Source organism: Esox lucius, chromosome 13 (genome assembly GCF_011004845.1).
Source record: "Esox lucius isolate fEsoLuc1 chromosome 13, fEsoLuc1.pri, whole genome shotgun sequence".
Classification (NCBI taxonomy): Eukaryota; Metazoa; Chordata; class Actinopteri; order Esociformes; family Esocidae; genus Esox; species Esox lucius.
The window spans coordinates 17,150,512-17,169,774 of NC_047581.1; the positions used below are offsets into that span (position 1 = coordinate 17,150,512).

Genomic DNA, 19,263 nt, shown 5'->3' on the forward strand with positions numbered 1-19,263 from the left:
TTGAAAACAGCTCCATAGTTTATAGGGTTTGTAGATTTGATGTGCTCTTGCTTGTGTTGTGACAGGCTCTGTTCTTTCTCAGGTTCCAGAGCAGACTTCCAAAGTGTCTGCGCCCTCCATGGGGGAGATGACTACCACCGACACATCCAACAGGCCTAGTGCAGAAGATAGCAGTCACGGACTGCCGAAGAAGCCTGGGTTAACTGAGCGCCCTCAGGTTACCGCCCCAGGCCCGGACTCCGAACCCCAGGAGGCCCCTCAGACACAGCCAGCCTTACTGGCCACAGAGCGAGTACAGGGGGATCAGCAGCCAGTTACGCCATCCGGGAAGATGGCAGCTGCTGCGAGTGAGGGAGCCAGAGCAGGGCCAGAGGTGCCCATGGAGCTGGATGATGGCCACCTGGGGCATTCTTTCAGGACCTTAGACTCTCAGGGCAGCCACCCAGACACTGAGCCCCCCACAACTGTCCGTGAGCCTGAGGAGAAAGTGGCTTTGAGTGGTCGGACACCAGAGCTTTCTCTGGAGGAACTGAGCATTAGCTCCAGGCAGCAGAACCTCCAGCACCAGCTCATGGGTTCGTTAGCTAAGGGCCCATTGTTAGCTCCCGGAGCAGAGCAGGGACTACGCAGACCCAGCAGGAAGCGGAAGCTCCTTGATGATGTGGAGTCAGGCAAAACACTTCTAATGGATGCCTACCGGGTGTGGCAACAAGGTCAAAAGGTCATGACCTATGATCTGGGGCGCATTGAGAATATCATGTCAGAAACATACATGCTCATTAAACAGGTATGCTGTACTCCTATGATTTATTTTGGTTCAAACCTTCCTGATTACCATGTTTACTGCCGAATTTCTTTTTCTGTCAATACTGAACCTCTCTGAATAATACTTGGTGCATCTGCTGAGAGCTCCATTCCAGAAATGGTCATACAAAGTCACACGATCAGTTTGATAGTATTCATGGAGGAAGAATGATAAAAAAATTATTTAAGATGGTGTTTTCTGACATTGTTATGCTTTAATGTGCAAAGACAGAGGAGTGTTCTTGATGAAAGAACAACAGGCTGAATTCTAACCCATGCTGCACTGGTACGTGTGCATTGGAGGCAATGTTCTGGGTGGCTAAACCTCTTTAAGACGCTGAGCATGGCATGTTTCTTGATTTTATATCCACGTTCAGAATTGTGATGTATCCAAATTGACAAGTCTGTCTAGTATGAATTCAGTAATGAGGAATAGGTATATAGCTAATTCAATTACTTTGACAACATTGATGTTGAAGTGAGACTTATGGTGTGTTTTCAATATAGTGTATTTGGGTGTTTTCCAGAAATGTGTCTTAGCAAACAGGGGATATAAGCCAATGAGGCAGTAGATCATTAAAACACAACCGTTATAAGGACAACATTTACATTTTTATAACATTTACCTGATTTTTAAATACACTGTTGTATTCATTTGCAATGGGATTTTATTTCGAGAATGCTTTAGCTCTGGTAAAATGTCCCTTGCTGTAGAAGTTACACCAGACTTGCTGGTTCTTGCTGCACACTTAACACCAGATTAGTACCAGCTTATTTACATGTACCTCCTAGAACCCCTCCCTTTACCTGAGCTTGCTCTTTAATATCTGCCTATGCAATAAAAAGCTGTGCTATGGTAGGTTCCTTAAAGTCAACACTTCCTGTGGCCATCATTCTGTAAAAAAAAAAAAAGAAGTAGTTTCACAATTAACTTTTTGAAAGGTAAAATAAGCCTTCTCAAAAATACACAATGTATGTTTCACCTTGTAGTAATACTGAAAAAGCAGCCTGTCAGCATCCCTGTCTTGGGTGTGTTCTCCGGTATCACCTTCTGTGCTAGTTCAGCTGCAGACATTATGCTCGCTGTTGGGAGCGAGTAGAAGAGATGAGAAAATGAACTCCGCCCTAGCAGTCAACTGTCTCTACTTATGTTTGTTTTTCCTATATCCAGTTACATAAAATCACCACTGCTCATTATGTCATCGTAATTAGGGATCCCAATTGGATAATCCAGTAGTTGTCCTGTTGGAGCATCATCCCCTTCAGAAGCCACTCCTTGGTTGTCCCAATCTTTGTAGCCATGGCAACTGGATCAATGGGCTGCTCCACCTTTTTGGGTTATGTTTCTTTGACAGTGTTAAATATCTGCTTGTGCTTCTTTTTATTTTTTGTCAACTCCCCTCGGCTGCTTTACTTACAGGCAACCCCCCTATTCTGCAGTGGTTAGGAGAGTTTGCTTATTTAAGAGAGAGGAGAACATCGAGGCTTACTTTCTTTTTTGCTTCTTGTGCGCGGCAGCAACATCTCCTTGTTGACTCCCACACACAGATACACACATCTACTGACAGAGAGCAGCCAGCCTCCACACAGTGGCCAAATATGGGTTGCCTTCTCCTGTTGCCACAGCCACCATCATTATGAGAGTCTCCTTGCTGTGTGTTAGTAATGTGGCTATGTGAATGGTGTTAAGTGTTGTTCTGCTCTGATCAACTCTGTTCTCTTCTCGCTTGGTATGGTCAGGTGGATGAGGACGTGGCCCTGGACCAAGCAGTGAAGTTCTGCCAGATACAGATGGCAATGTCAGCGCAACGACAGGTAGGAGATAACCTGGCCCACACAGTGTGTGTGCACATACAGTACCAGTCAAACATTTGGACGCACACTTGAATGTGTGTGTCCCAAACTTTTGATTGGTACTGTACGTACAGAGTAAATCTATAGGTCATTCAGGTATATACCTTTATGTATCCCAAACAAACAACATGTAAACATTTTGTATGGACATAATGCACAGTGGAAGTGGACACACTTGTTGTTGTTTTGGTTGTGTACTCAATCACTTCAGTTTTGAAATTATGTATTGTGTGATTTCACACTGATTTCTGCTTAACATGAATGAGAAATAGGCACAAATCTCTCACTGTCAAATATCTCTTGCAATCCTTAAGGTCTCCTGCAGCAATACATTGTTATTATCCTGCAGATAATCTACATACATTTTATCTATATGTGGATTGTCCAATATAATTTAACATCAATTCAGGGTCCCTGTAATACTTGACTAGGCCATTTGATAACTTCTCTGGATATAGTCAGCTGTAATAAGAGAAAGCGTAAGGATGCAAAACCATCTCCAGTTTAAGATCTCCCCCAGGGGCGGACTGAGAAGAATTGTGCCCTGTATGCATTCACTTACTTTTTTGTGATACATAATTAATTGTGCTTATTATAAAGCACTGACCAAATGTCTATTTATTAAATTGCTATTGCCTTGTGTTGTCGACATGTTAGGATATATTGCGAGTAGCCTAGTCTATGTTCCCCCAAATCCCCACTTCTCTTAGCCTAAGCCTACTACTGTTTAATTCAATAAAACATTGGGGCTAACTGGCAGCAGTAGCTATTAGGCTGGTACTGCTTCGTGAACTGTGACAGTGACTAAAGCCGTCTTCTCACAGTTTTCTTCCTGCCTTGACTGTTCTCTTCTGCAGCCTCAGCAGCTGATCTTAATTTTTTCCATCACAGACAAAGCACTTGGACAAGCCTAACAAATAAGTCAATTTCAAACATTTAGCGGTGTCAGCTTCAAGAGAAAGATTCTTGAATTTCTAAAACTTTTATGGACTTATTCAGGACCACCTTTTTGTTTTTTCACGAACCATGACCTTTTAAGACAGTGAAGGACTAGCTCAACTGACAGATCGGATTCCATTCACTTTGCTGATGCACAATTGAATGTGAATTTGTGTCCCAGAAGCTATTTTTAGAATGAACTTTAAAAAATATATTTTATTTTTCACATTACATAAATGCACAGATTAGGACTTCAAATAGTATATCACATACAACAACTGCAGGAACAATACATGAAAGTAAGGATTTTTTGGAACATTTATTAGTTGTTTTTCTATTTTTACACTTTCAGTAGACGTCTCTTATTCACAGCCATTCAGAAATGTTAACACCCTCATAAGCCTCAGCCTCCACACAAATCATATAGGTAACTAAATATAATGCTTACATAGCATTGCAAATGTGTTTCTGAGACATAGCACATACTCATTTTAATTAACAAACGATTCACTGCAGACCGGAAGTCCATTGTAGTATGTAATAAGTCTTCTATTTAAAAAATAAATAATCACTACTAAATGCACTATAGTTGTTGTTGAGCAGTTTCAGCACTTCTTTAGTTCTCCATGGCAAGTTGTCTTTCAAAACACAATTTTATGGGTCATGGCTGACCAGTCAAAACTCATCTGGTTTTCCACATATATTAAGAAAAATATCCCAGAAAATGCTTAATTATTAAATTATCAGTCACTCAATCAATTATTGAAATGTATTTATAAAACCATTTTTACATCAGCAGTTGTCACAAAGTGCTTTTACAAAACACCCAGTCTGAAACAACCGTGTTGAACCTAAGTAATGAAACAATGTTCTTCCTCAACTCCTGCGACCGGCTCCTTCTCCACCTACACTCGTGACACTGCAACTAAACCAGTTTAATAAGTATTTTGTCAAAACTATCTTTAATGGAAGGATTTGGGAGAATTCTGAGGTTATTTTGTGTTATACGTTCTACAGGCTACGTCTCGGTCTCAGCGCTCCGTTTTTCTATTGAGTCAGTGGCATCGTATCCCCTTCGGGCGTTCCAACTCCTTCCGTTCTGAGTCTCTGCTTCCCTGTACTGTTGCTTAATTTTCTTTATTTTATCAGGGATCTGTTTGTTAGATCGGATGAAAAACATTACGAGATGACTAAAGCAAACGATACACATCGCCATTCGAATAGAACAACATGCCGCGTTTTCACACCACAACGCGTCAATCGGCAAACCCCGCCCTAAGTCCTAAAGTCGGGGGCTTGGCACTAAGTGAGAGTCGGGCTACTTGGCCGTGGCCGACTGACCTTGGCGCATGTCAGTGGAAACAGAAACAAAAATGTAAGGTTTTTATTTTTAATTTCCCCCCTCGAAGATTTCAGTTTGTTTTTCAATTGTTCACATTATAGGTCCCATTATAGGTGGAAAAGGTTCTGACCTGATTTATCTTTGTCTCATTCTTTTACATCAGAAAAACCTGGTATTTTAACAGGGGTTTGTAGCGTTTTTATATCCACTGTAGGTTTACAATAAATCCATAAAATCAGCCCTAGCCCTAACAAGCAGACACAAATATTAGTAACAGAGATTGTACTATAATAATACTGCGCCTGGTTGTCATGGCCTGTTCTGCTTTCACTTGTCCCTGGAAATGTCTCTAGTCTAGACCTGAGAACATAAGTCAAGTGAATAGTTTTTTGCACAGATTCTGAAACGAAATTACAATATGATCTCACTGGAAATCGCTTATTTGACAGCTGTCAACTTAAGGGTGCTCTGATTGATCGGTCGCCGATCACAATCGGCTGATAATTGCTTTGGGATGTTTGATCGGTGGTCTCTATAAAGGCCGATCCAGAAAGGCCGATCAGATGACGCAAAACTCGCGAGACAAGATTTTACGCGCTGCTAAAAATGGCTTCACCGGTCTGGCAATTCTACAAGGTGTGTGAAAAAGACAATGCATTAGCAATCTGCAATGTGTGTACCAAGCAAATCCCACAAGGCAGAAAAAAAGCAAAACATTTTAACACCACCAACCTCATCAGACATTTGAAGGTTAGTCACGTAAAGGAATATGAGGAGTTTTCATAATTAGCTAGCGCTAAGAGAGCGCGAGACAGTGGAGACAGTTCAACTCACGCGCCACTCACTCAGCTGTCGGTAACAGAAACGTTTCAAAGACAGCAGCCCTACAGCAGGGACAGTAAGAAGCATAAAGAAATAACAGACAATATAATGGAATTAATTTGCCTAGATCACCAGCCACTGTCTATTGTGGAAGACGAAGGGTTTCGGCGACTCATGTCCTATTTAGATTCACGTTACACTATGCCAGGACGTAAATATTTCACTGATGTGTGCCTGCCGCAGTCTTACCAAACAGTGTTTACACATGTCGACAGCCTTATGAAGGACAACAACATCAATTGGTTTCACTAGTGACATTTGGAGTGCATGTCCCATGTCCATGTTGAGCCTCACTGCGCAGTTTATTAATCAAAACTTCGAACTACAAAAAGTTGTTCTACACTCTCAAGGGTTTTCCGGGTCACACACCGCGGAGGCTATTGCTGCTGCATTCAGCGACATGTTTCGAGCATGGGGAATCCCGAAGGAAAAAGTTGTTATTTTAAGGAATAACGCAAAGAACATGGAAAGGTCCATGAGGGATAGCAATCTACCCAGCCTGCCGTGCATGGCGCATTCACTCCAGCTCGCCGTGACCAAGGGAATTATGTCACAACGCAACATCACTGATATAATCGCCTGTGGAAGACGCATCGTCGGTCATTTCAAACACTCCCCGATTTCCTACTCCCGACTACAAAGTGTTCAGGAACAACTGGGCCAGCCTATCAAGAGAGAGGCTTTTTATTTTATATTATACAGGGAAGTTGTATTTGTCAAGCCCTAAGCTGTTCCAAATAACCAAGCACAGGCTGCTAATAGATAGATACAGATATGGAAGTTGTTACTTATTTGTATTTTTTGTTGCTGTGCACCTGTGGTCCTATAAGTCTATTAGAAAAACGAATGGCTGACTGACTCAAAATAATAGTTTGGCTATAGCCTTTTTTGTTGCAGTTTAGGTTTAGATGTTCTGTCTTTAACTTTATTTTATATTCTACAGGAAAATTGTATTTGTCAAGCCCTAAGCTGTTCCAAATAACTAAGCACAGGCTGCTAAGTTAATATGCTGAATATGTTGCTTGCAAATAAATACACAGTTGTCGATTCATGATAAGTTGTCTACTCTTAATTGTAATACTTAATGTACATTGTTGTTAAATATAGCTTAATAAATAATGCTACATGATAAATAGAAGGCTTCAAATAGACCCTGTAATCGGTGATCGGTATCGGGTGATACAGCTTCCAGTAATCAGTGATCGGTATCGGGTGATACAGCTTCCAGTAATCGGGGATCGGTGATCGGTCCCAAAAATCCTGATCGGAGCACTCCTACTGTCAACTGTAGAGGGCCCACTTCTCTACTGCTTGTCCTGTGTTCTTACCTTAGCAGCTATTGATCTGCAATCTTTAAGATTCTTTCCGATGTTTGAGAAACCGCTTGTTCCAGAGTCGCTGTTAATTATTGTGGAAGTGATCTGCCTAAAGAAAGTTTGCAACCACTTTTTTCATATGGTGTTGTCAGCGGCTTACACTGTGTATACGTACAGTACACACATACAACGATCAGCTATAACATTAAGACCACTGAAAGGTGAAGTGAATAACACTGATTATCTTATCATGGCACCTGTCAGTGGGGGGGATATATTAGGCAGCATGTGAACATTCTGTCCTCAAAGTTGATGTTTTTTAGAAGCTGGAAAAATGGGCAAGCATAAGGATCTGAGCGACTTTGACAAGGGCCAAATTGTGATGCCTTGGTGACTGAGTTAGAGCATCTCCAAAACTGCTGCCCTTTTGGGTTGTTCCCAGTCTGCTGTGGTCAGTACCCATCAAAAGTAGCCCAAGAAGGAAAAGCGGTGAACCTGCGACAGGGTTCAAACAGGGGCCAAAACTCATTGATGGATGTGGGGAGCGAAAGCTGGCCTGTGTGGCCCGATCCAATAGACGAGCTACTGTAGCTCAAATTGCTGAAAAAGTTAATGCTGGTACTGATAGAAAGGTGTCAGAACACACAGTGCATCACAGTTTGTTGCGTATGGGGCTGCGTAGCCGCAGACCAGTCAAGGTTCCCATGCTGACCCTGGTCCACTGCCAAAAGCACCTACAATGGGCATGTGAGCATCAGAACTGGACCACGGAGCAATGGAAGAAGGTGGCCTGGTCTGATAAATTTTATTTTCTTTTACATCACATGGATGGCTGGGTACATGTGCGTTGCTTACCTGGAGAACACATGGCACCAGGATGCACTATAGGGAAGGAGGCAAGCCGGAGGAGGCAGAGTGATGCTTTGGGCAGTGTTCTGCTGGGAAACCTTGGGTCCTGCCATTCATGTGGATGTTACTTTGACACGCACCACCTACCTAAGCATTCTTGCAGACCATGTGCACCCTTTCATAGCAACGGTATTCCCTGATGACATGCGCTCTGCCACAAAGCAAAAAGGGTTTAGGAATGGTAATGTTATGGCTGATCGGTGTGTGTATGCAGTTTGTGACTGTAACAATTCCTTAACCAATGTTTGTAATATAAAGTAATTTATATTGCATTATTTAAAAAATGTACTACTGTGTGCACAAACCCATACACACCCAACCCGTAAATAAAAATGACGATGATAATATAATCTCTTAACGATGTTTGGAGAAATTGTCCAACCAGACATAACCCAACCCCTACTGTCATCTGACCATGGTCTTATGGGCCCTCAGAATACTGTCCTCCTTATCAGGAATTTGGGTCACATCTCAAAGGCTTCAGTGCCACCTGCTGCATTCACAGACTAAATGAAGGAAAATCATGAAGCTTTAGCGCTCAAAGAAGCAATGTCATCCATTAAACTATGTCTTGTTTAGAGAGACAATTAAATTAAAAAGTGCTAATAATAAAACAATGTTCGGAACAGGAGATGGCATACACAGAACTGATAAGCTGCTTTCAAACCCATCTCAATAATTGCAGAGGGGGACCATCCGTGGTCTCAATCATGTTTTGAAACCAGTCTGGTTCTAAACAGTCGTTGTATTATACCCAATAAATTGTGATAACAACTGGCAGGTTACACAGAAGAGTCTGCCTGCAGTCCTGTCAGGTACGGTTTCTCAGAGCAAATGTTTCATGTTGTTCATATGTCTTTTTTTATTTTATTACTCTTCTAAGGAACTTCAGAGTGAGTGTTGACACCCTGCAGGGGCTGCTGTTGATGATCTGCGTTAAGCTGTGCATCTGCACTGGGTCTCTTGCAGTTTGAGGTTTTGGGGGGTTGGTTGGTTGGTTTGTTTGCTGAAGCTTGTGTGAATACCTCAGGGGGCCTGTAAACCACTGACTCAGAGAAATATGTGACTGGAGGTCCCCGCAGTGGGATTGTGCAAACAACACTACAGTCAACTACAGTGTCTTATCAGCTAAGTGATCCAGACTTACCTTGTGTTATGTGGCAACTTGGTAATTATGTTAACCTGAACAGCAGTCTTGACAATGCTATTGAAAATCTGTCTTGTACATTTGGTTTTTCTTTGGCTGTTATTGCTGCGTAACACTTAAAGGTCCTTTTCATAAGTGACTGCGTAATTCTGACTTCTGTTCATATAAGCTGGTGACATAGCTTGCATACAAAACTGTTTTTGTGTAATGTAGTTGATTGGTGACTACCACGTAAAAATCGGATATACGATTTTTAACTCATTGCAGTGAGGAATGCACATGTAAATGCCCTCCCTATGAATATCCATAAATTATACTGGCCCTGTGAAGTTTACAGAAGTATTTGAAGGGTCATTATTTGGATATTTTTCATCACTGATAATAGAAACACACTTTTTATGTAGACACTGTTAATGGAACAAGAGATAACAAATATGCCCTTTAATTTGATAAGCCTTACTACTATTTAAAAAAATCTGTGCCTTGCTTCTAATTACTCCTTACCTGTTATCCAATGTCTTCTCCTATTCAGCTGCTTTTAGAGAACATTATTCAGTCCAATTCTCTCCTGTTTGGAAAGAACAACTAAACAGATACTGCATTTTGCCATTTGCTATGTTCTCAATGGTTGCCATGACAGCGTCTGTGGGAAACGAGGGGACTGATAGTTCAGGTTGTTTTTGCAGTTCTTGTTTACAAGTGGTCCTCAAAACACACATGGGAGTATGGCAGGCAGGGGTGTAGTCTTGGACTGTGTTGATGTGTTGGGCGGTTAGTACGTGGACCAATTTAGGTTGACACGGTTTTCATGTTAGTAAATTGTCCCTCAAGTAATCCATACCCCAGACTATTTCTCTCTTATTGTTGAATTACAAATGGTACGTTTGAAATGTAATTCTGTTTGAATGAAAAGTGAAATTAGTTTCATTTTTTGGAAATATCTTGCCTGCGTAAGTCTTCAACCCCTGCACTGTGGAAGCTCCCAGTTTTCACAGATTAAAAAAATATCCCTAGTAAGGGTACAGTTGCCTGAACCTTTGCCTCCAAATCTTTCCTGATCATCTTGTTTGTTTTAAGTGTCAGTTTTGTAAAACCAAATTTGAGGCCTTGGACCAGCTTCCAGAACCAGAGTCCCAGCACAGGTCAGCAGAGCCTGTGTCTGACCCCCAGCTGACAGAACAGCAGTGACTCCGTATCGGACAGCACAGCCTGCTTCAGACCTGCTTACCCACAGATGAGGCCATGCCAAGCACCATTCGGCGCAAAAGCAAGAGCAGGCCCAGGTGAAACGCTGGTGTCTATGAGAAGGAAGATAAGGTTGGCTCATTTGTCAGCCAGCACTCTCTGCTGCATCAATCAGGTCCTGATTCCCTTCTGCCGCACTGAGTGCCGGTTCTCTGTGGATGAAATCCTTGATCCCTGTTGTCGAAACCTGGGATAAAGAACAAATGGCCAGTTTCCGACAGCAGATTGAAGAGATTGTGGCACACAGCCAGAGGATGCACTGATCTCTATCCAATGAGATCACCAACATTGTGCACAGACAATTTCAGTCTGAATCTTTTGTTACATTTTATTCTGACATTTTGAATTTTCACCGTTGTTTTTCTTTATGCTTCTTTGTTACATTTTTCATGTTCAATCTTTCATTTCACCTTTGATTTGGTTCTTCTTTCTTACTATAAAATCTACTTTAGTGACTTGTTGCACACTACTGGCACAATTGATGTACTGACTGTTCCCTTGTGATTTAGTTACATTTGTAGGCATATTACACTATGAAGTTACACATTCGATCAGCATTCTTTCTGTACAGGGGAAATTAGATTCTACTGCAGATGGTCAATGAGGGTCAGGTTTGCTGGTCTGGTTTAATGGTCATGTGTGCTTCTCTTCCTTACTCCCCTGCTCTGTCTTCATCTTTCCTAGTCTGCTGGGGATGCTCCAACAACACCCAAGTACACCAAGGATCACCGTGACATCTTCTTTCCCTCCTCTCTGCCTACACCGGTCTTGCTTAGCCACACAGCCTGTCACCCCCTGTCCGTCCAGCTCCAGGACAGCCAAGCCAAGCTCCAGCACGAGCCCCTGGGCAAAGTGCCCAGACCTCCAGCTAGTGGCTCCAACGAGCAGGTCCAGCCTCAGCACAGGAGAGCCATCCTGCCCATCCACTCTGCTTCAACTATGGCCTTCCACCCTCAAACAGGTCAGTTTCCTCCCTCCTCTCAGTATGTCTAATGCAACAGAACAGTAAAACCACCATCTCCACATCAACCATCTCTGATTTTTCAGATATAATTTCTTTAGTTTGAAAGGGATATTAGTATTCCCAAAACATTATTTGGCAAAAGATAATGTCTTTGAGAAATTCTGCCAATTAACTGCATCCAAATTGACAATTTCTGTTTATAGCATTTCTTTAATGCATCCAGAATCAGATTTAGTCAAAGCCCCTACCTAACCATATTTAAGAATCCAAATGAATTGCCACTCATGGTTGATATGTTTTGGTTTGGGGCGACAGGAGTCTAGCAGTTACAGCATCGGACCACTAACTGAAATGTTGCTAGACCGAAGCCGGTTAAAAATCTGTGGTTCCTCTTCAAACAAGGCAGTTAACCTAATTGCTCTCAAGTCATTCTGTACTGTAAATTAGATTGTGTTCTCAGTCAACAAACTGGGTAAGAAATGGACCAATCGAGAAAAGCAATCACGGTTCTCATTAAGAATGTCATGTATGAAACATTTGAACTGCCTTATAGGCACCAAACTGCCTACTTAGTCTAAAGGGTGTTCTGTGAGTGTGGGGGATGTGGTGGCCGACAGCTTTTCTCACCTCACTTTGAATAAGGCTTTGCTATGTCTAGAGCCAGACAGTTTAAGGTCATATGGTTACCAGAGTTTCTCCCATTAACTTTATAGGTAAAATAGTTTAGACTTTTCTGCAGTAAAGCCTTGCGTACAAACATTAACCAATGTCTGGTCCTTCTGGAGGTCAGGACGTCCCAGCAGATATAATTAGATAAGAGACAATGCATGTAAAATCATGCATATAACACATCACCATAGTCAAGCACCAATATACAATGCAGTGTTTAAGTAAGGTTAGTCGATCTCTTAAGGCTGCTATGAAGTACTGGGAAAATATACAAGATCCTAGGTGATTTGGGTAGATATGCCATGTCACACTTACCTGGGAAAAAAAAGGTAAAAACATTATGCAACAAACTTTTTCAAAATGTGGAGACCAAAACAAGCATTATTTGCTGCGTTATGGCACAAACCACTGCAGGTATTCTCCAATATAATTTGGAATGTAGGGGAAAGACGGTAATACAAGATTAACTGGAAATAAAATAAGGGAAAAATGAAATTCAGTATCAGAAATAATTGAAGAAAAAAATTATCTGAATCTAATCATTCTATTTATACATAATTATAATATTGAAGGGGGGAGATTTATACTAACAGCAGGAATATTTACTTTGAATTAGATTTTGGGTTCTATATCAAATTATAGGAATCCAGTACGTTCACAATGGTTACTCTCAATGTCTGTAATTTGATTACCTGACAGCAGGGGGCATGCTTGTCCAGTCAAAGCTCTGCTACAAAACTAACTACACATTGAGCTTTTTGAAGGTTTGCTTTCTAGTCGATTAATTCAGTCATGTATCTGCCTAGAGATGTTGGTATTACAAACAGAAGTGTTTGAAATAATGATCGGTCTTTAACTTGGAACACTTTTCTTCTGATGATATGTTTCTTGGCTATGAACAAAGGAAGTCTAGCCTCATTAGTTCACCATACTGATTGTTCAGTATATTAAATATTTAAGCATTTACAGATGGAATACTTAATATGTATACATGGACAGAAATTAATATATTCTTCTAGAATGAATAGATGTTTTACTTTTAAATGCTTCATGATCTTTGCTCGACTGTTGTACACCTTCCGAATATGTCAGCTTTTTACTGAAACACAGATGGGGTGTCCACTTTTATCATTGTTATTGAAACCAGTTTTAGAGGGGATATCATCAACATAAATATTCACAAAGTGTGAGGCAAAGAGGATCTATGCCCAGCATCGGGCAGCTTTGCTCTGAAATCTGCCGGTTTCCCTGGCAACCTCAGTGAATAGTTTGGGCAGAGAGAGAGAGTTGATTATTGTATTTGCTGTTCCAAGCACTACTACATGATCACACTTAGAGATCTCCTGTAACCGGCAAGCAGGCTCTGGCATAGTTTTGCGTCGTTTGTCCCATTTCCCTCCAGCTTTCATTAGTGGATAGTTTGAGGCAACCTGAAACAATATATGAGCCCAGTAGCTTGGTTTGTCTGGATAGAAAATGTATATGAGTAAGAGCCTGCCATCTAGCTTTCTATCACCGCGTGCCTGCGTGCCTGCGTGCGTGCCTGACTGTGTGCGTGCATGTGGGCGCGAGTGCATGTGGGCGCGAGTGCGTGTGCGGATCCTGTATGTACAGTTACACATCCAGATACATTGTTGCTTTTGTTTCTCTAGAGGAACGTGAGAAGCACCCAGGGGTCCTGTCTTATAGACCCCAGGAGTCTCATCTTTGCCAACAGATGAAGCTGGCAACTGTGTCACCAGGGCAAGAGGCTGCAAGCTGGCACCATGAAGAGCCTGCATGTTGTAGTGCAACACAACCCTGCTCAGGTAAGAAACATTTCAAACTGCATAATGTTAAGAAAGTTGCCATTCTAGTTAAGGGCACGGTCCATGTGAGATGTTGTCATAATCTCTTACACATGTCTCTATCTTATATTGTTCAGACCTGCAGATGTACAGCAGGGGTGAGCTGTCTAAGATGTCAGACCCCAGTCGCATCCGGTCCCGCATACCCCCGAACATGCCAAAGCTCTTCATCCCCTCCGTCGTCACAAAGTTCCCCCCGGAAATCACCGTCACCCCACCTACACCCACCCTGCTCTCCCCCAAAGGAAGTATCTCAGAAGAAACTAAGCAAAGACTCAAGGTGCTCTCACTGTCCTTTATTTAGATTTGAGTCATTTTGCAGATGCTCTTGTCCGAAGCGACTTCATGAATCCCTGCAAGTGCCTTGCTCGGTGGTGAAACAGCAGATTGAGTTCACATCGTTACCGGATTAAAACGAGCAAATATTTGGTTTACTGGCTCAACACTCTTGACCACTAATCTGTTACCCGCGCTGGCATATTTCAGGTCTAATTTCATGCTTTATTGGACAGGAAAGCTGTGAGGTCAAAAGACTCTTCATACTGGCCCAAAAGTGACTCTTATCAAATATAAGGGCTGCTTTGTCCGTCTTGGACTATTCCAAACCTGCAGAGGCGTTTCTGCGATAAGCCAAGTCCATCAACGTGAAACGGACAAGCATAAAATAACATAAGTGCATTTTAATGATTGACATGATTTCAGGATGAAGACTGGATTTCAGGATGAATTCATAATTTCCTCTGTAGGGTAATGAATTCCAAAGCAAATTATCTACAAGGAGTACCAAGAAGTTTTTAAGCAAACCTTGGGGAAAGACACAGATCTGGGGATGGGTATAAAAAGGTTTTAAGGGCCTTGACTGTCCATTGGTGCTTGTTTAAAGGTATCCATTGGTGCTTGATGTCATTGGAAAGTTAAAAAATTGAAAATAGCACTTGTTCCCTTTCTAACTTTCTCAGAATTAGTAAATTAGACAGTTACAAGAACATTGAAAAAAAAAATACATAAACACATAAACAATATAATATCAAAGAAATAAAAAGAAAATTTGAACCAAACTGGAGAAACAATCAACATACAGATACGGTACGCATTACATTCTGCATCCAGTTACTCTTAAAATAAGATAGAAATACACAATGTATCCTCTGCCCTATCCTTAGCCACTGTTCTCTTCACACTTCAACTGTTCAAGACCAAATGGCACAGGTATTTGAAATGTCTCTTATTATAAAACATTGTTGTCTTTGAGATTGGATGCTGCTGTATTTTTAGAGAAAGTAGTATCTATCCCCAAAAATAATATCTACTCGATTCCCCTCTGCGCTTTTGGTTTCCACGTGTCCCAACAAATGGTTCCTGGCTGGAGTGTCAAAGGACTCTTGGAGATGGCAGGGGCCTTGTTGTGTGGTGTGCCCCACATGCATCGTCTTGTGGGTGGCTCTTACTCCAAGCTCTTTAAAAGCTGTTAAAGTTCAGTTGAACGTGCCATTCCTCCTGCAGCGCTTTCAAACCTACTGACATTGCTGCTTCCTCTCTGTGATGTGGTCATTCTGGTGTACTCCGCAAGTAATGAATTGTAAATTAGACTAAAAGGAAAGGATTTACGGAACCAAACAGGTGGGCTTTGCTATTTAGCTATGAATCTGAGTTAATCACGATTAGAAATGGCACTGTACAAAAGTGATGTATACAATTAGCTTGGTGTTAGCTATAGCTTGGCGTTAGCCAGCATCAGCTTGGGTTAGCCATCAGCTGGCATTACCTAACGTAGCTAGCCAGTTTAAGCTTATTTACTCTCACCCCTTGAAACACTTGCTTTGCAAAGTTAGCATTTACAAATTTTACTAGTGTTTGTTTCAAGTGTAAAGTAATATCTGTTGTGATAGATTTAATTTATAGTTGTTGTATATTTTTGCCATCTACACACACTACCTCATAATGTTTGTGCCACTTTTCAGAGGTGAAATAATTTCTATTTAAACACCTAGATTATGCCAAAACATTTGTATCATTTATGTTTACATCTGTCATTTTATCTTCTAATAATTATATAGTTTGTAAAAAGTGCAGACAGGCTTAATGAACTTGTCACCCTAGTCTTTACTGACAGGCTCTCTGCACCCTGTGAGTGTCACGACAATGTATGGTTTTAAATAGTTATATAATTTGTCAAACTTTTCATATCCTTAACGATACTTCTGTACGAGTACTTGGCACAACCCGAGGTGGTAGAGATCCTATCCCAACCCATTAACCAGGTTGTCGTGGTTGTTTCCAACAAGAATGAACTCATGGGTGTTCTCCAGTTAAGATATTTGACTTTTCTGTTTTATAATTTTTTTTTTGCAAATGTGTTATGGTGTGGACAAGTGGAATAATATCTCCATTTAAACTTATTAATCTCTGAGGCACTGAGTTCAATGGGGTTTAGACATATATATGATATGAGTAGGATAATGCCTTTGTTTTCTTGAAAAGGATATTAACTATGGAACATAATAGATAATAATGCTGGTGTGGCCTAGGATGGTATAGCAGTCTAAGATGCGTGGGCAAGTTAGTTAATAGGTACTGCCCTTTGATCTGAACAAACTGAACATCATTAGCCTGTCTGTTAGTCACACTAAACCCTCCTGCTCTTTGTTCTTGTCCCCGGTTCAGAATGTGATCTTATCCTCCCAATCGGCTGCCACAGTCAAGAAGGAGACGTTGATCCAGCCAGCCCTTGAGGTGCAGGAGACCTCCAGTCAGGAGTCCTCTCTGGAGAGCGAGTCGGACGATGGAGATGAGGAGGATGATTATATGGATGTCTGAGCTAATCTGCGTCCCTTGTTCCGTTTTCAGCTACATGACTGAACCAACCTGGACTATTACTAACCCCGCCACCTCCCCCCTTGACAGTGGAACGGTACATGTCACTTCAGATAGTAGCTATGTGTTGGTTTAATAGGTCTATCTTGTATTTTTATGCTGAATGGTAAAAAGCTTCTAAAGGGGAAAGCTTTTGGTCTGGTCGCTCATTACAATGTTTTTCTCTAGAAACTGTTGAAATTGTGCATGACTTCTATATATTTCTATTTCAACAACAAATGTACGATAAATGTACGAAGTGCCATTTACACTTACCACACCTGCCAGCTATCCAAGCTCTGCATTTTATTTCACATTATAATGAGAAAAGGTTTACAATGGTGATCTGAATGACACTTACTGTATCTGAAATAGTCGGAATTGGTGGATTGTTGCTATGCAGTCACATTTTTAGCCTGCAATACAGTTGGTATCATTGGCTGTGATTTTTACATCTTCCATGATGGAGAGTAGAATTCTGCCTGCTAATACTGTATGCCCCTACTTCGGCAAAATCCTTGTTGTTGGGGTGCAGCATCGCACACAAAGGTGCTTCAGCCTGATATGTGCCATGGCAACATATCACTGCTACCAGCTAACTTGTTTTCCATAGGCATTGATTTAAGAATCTAAAGGAACCCAAATTTGTATGTGACCTGTATTTTCATACACAATAACATTCTATTAGGGCCATTAGCGGCAAATTAGGTGTTTAAATATAGGGATTCTAATGCAATGTTGAGGAATCTACTAGTCCAAAGCCTAATAACCTGTAGCAGATTGGATATGTTTACTATCCATGTGGGATGTTTTTGAATTGACTTTTATGTTCTATTTTTGTACTTAACTGTATTATTGCAAGTCTTGCTTGATTTTGTGTCTGTTTGGATTTCTAGCTTGCAGGAGCCTTCTTTACCAGGAAGAAATCCGGTCACCAGCATGGCTCAGAATAATAGACGGGTGTTTTTGTGTTAGTCTGAATTAGCTTTTGTACATACAGTTTCAAATGAGGCTACATTTGTAGAGCACATGTATAAGGGTTAAGGTTGGGGTAAGTACGCCTCTACTTTAGTCAAATCAAGAAATGCAAATTGAACTAACTTGTCATTGTCTTATGTCATTGAGTACAGAATCATGTCCAGGAGCCATCTAAGAACGTATCTAAACGTTTATGTTATGCCCCTTTGCCAAACACTAATCCCTATACTATTTTTATTCACTGGTAGATCAGTAGAAATGGTTGTGCTGTTTGGCGCAAGACAATGCTAATTGAGTTACTTTTGTCAGTCGTGTTTACTGAATTTGCTGGCATTGGAATGTAAGGGTTGGATTTTCGTAATTGAGAGAAAATGCATTACCTATTGATCAGTTTGGGATGTTAAAAATTTACTCAGAGGAACATGATAGAATTATTATTTTTATTAGGAAAGGATATTTACCATATGTTTCTTGTAAATTCTGTATGGCTTTTTGAAGTTTAAAGTCTTGCTTGACTACCTATAAGTGGATGTTTGTATTTTTTGGTGTAAAAAACGTTTAGTATTTCTTCAGAGTTTCACATGGGAATGTATCATGACTGAGAGGTCACTTGTGTCTAAGGCTTTTCTTCTACTATTAAACCTTAGCTTAGGCTATGGATTTTCTGTTCTCTATAATTGACTTTAACATTAAAGATGTCACAATCTGAAAATATGTTTTATACTCTTACCTGGTCTTGGTGTGCTTTATAATTTTTATTGCTTGTTTTTTTAACATGCATTTCCAGTTTATTATTTAGGTTAAAGCTATTTATCTTAACCATAAGTGTTTATTTACTTGTAAAACACTATATAACATTAGTATAAATGCAAATAAAATTCTGAAAATATAAAAATAATAAGAATATATTTTGTTGTCCAAAAGATAATTAATATATTGTGAAATGCAGAGGAGCCCGAAAAGCCCGAAAAGCTGTATCTGATGAACAGCACTTCCTTGAGGGCCAGAGGTAAATCCAGTGAAGCTTCTGCTCAGCATATGTGTAGTCACTTGGCACCAATGTACACGCTTTGACTGGGAGAAGTCTTAGAAAAGGACTGGAACATTATGCTCTCAATAATGACCCCAAGCACATAATCATCACCCTTCCATTATCTCTTAATATTTCAAAATTGCAGCACCACATCTCATCCACCCCATCAGAGCAGTGAGACTGAAGGTGGTATATGACCTTTCAATGGCATCAGACAAAGGTTCAGCATCCTTCTGTTGCTTCTTGACTAGTGAAGCCTTTGACACCACTGATCATTGGAAACCAGGGTCAGGCTACGCAGACATGAAATTCAACACTACTGTTGTTTGCTCCTTGGGGTTTAAGGCCGGGTGTCTCTGTAAAGCACTTGCAACTGCTGTTGTAAAAAGTGCTTTATAAATAAATGTGATTGAAAAATTAATTTGATTGACAAGTTCTTGCCTGGTTTAGATCCTATTCATCAGAAAGACATCAGTTTGTG

General features: G+C 40.9%; 1 protein-coding gene across 3 annotated transcripts in view; it reads left to right on the plus strand.

Moving 5' to 3' along the window:
* cabin1 (calcineurin binding protein 1) overlaps positions 1 to 18,475 on the plus strand; it is an 85,115-nt gene extending 66,640 nt beyond the window's left edge. For 2 of the 3 annotated variants that reach the window (XM_010875963.3, XM_010875964.3), the window contains exons 33-38: positions 83 to 787; positions 2,545 to 2,619; positions 11,123 to 11,399; positions 13,724 to 13,879; positions 13,996 to 14,198; positions 16,583 to 18,475. In XM_010875963.3, the coding sequence (XP_010874265.2) occupies positions 83 to 787; positions 2,545 to 2,619; positions 11,123 to 11,399; positions 13,724 to 13,879; positions 13,996 to 14,198; positions 16,583 to 16,735 (1,569 nt within the window). In that variant the 3' untranslated portion in view covers positions 16,736 to 18,475. Of the gene's footprint in view, positions 1 to 82; positions 788 to 2,544; positions 2,620 to 11,122; positions 11,400 to 13,723; positions 13,880 to 13,995; positions 14,199 to 16,577 lie in introns of all 3 variants that reach the window. The other variant, XM_020052694.3, reaches the window with a different exon arrangement.
* The last annotated feature ends 788 nt before the right edge of the window (positions 18,476 to 19,263 follow it).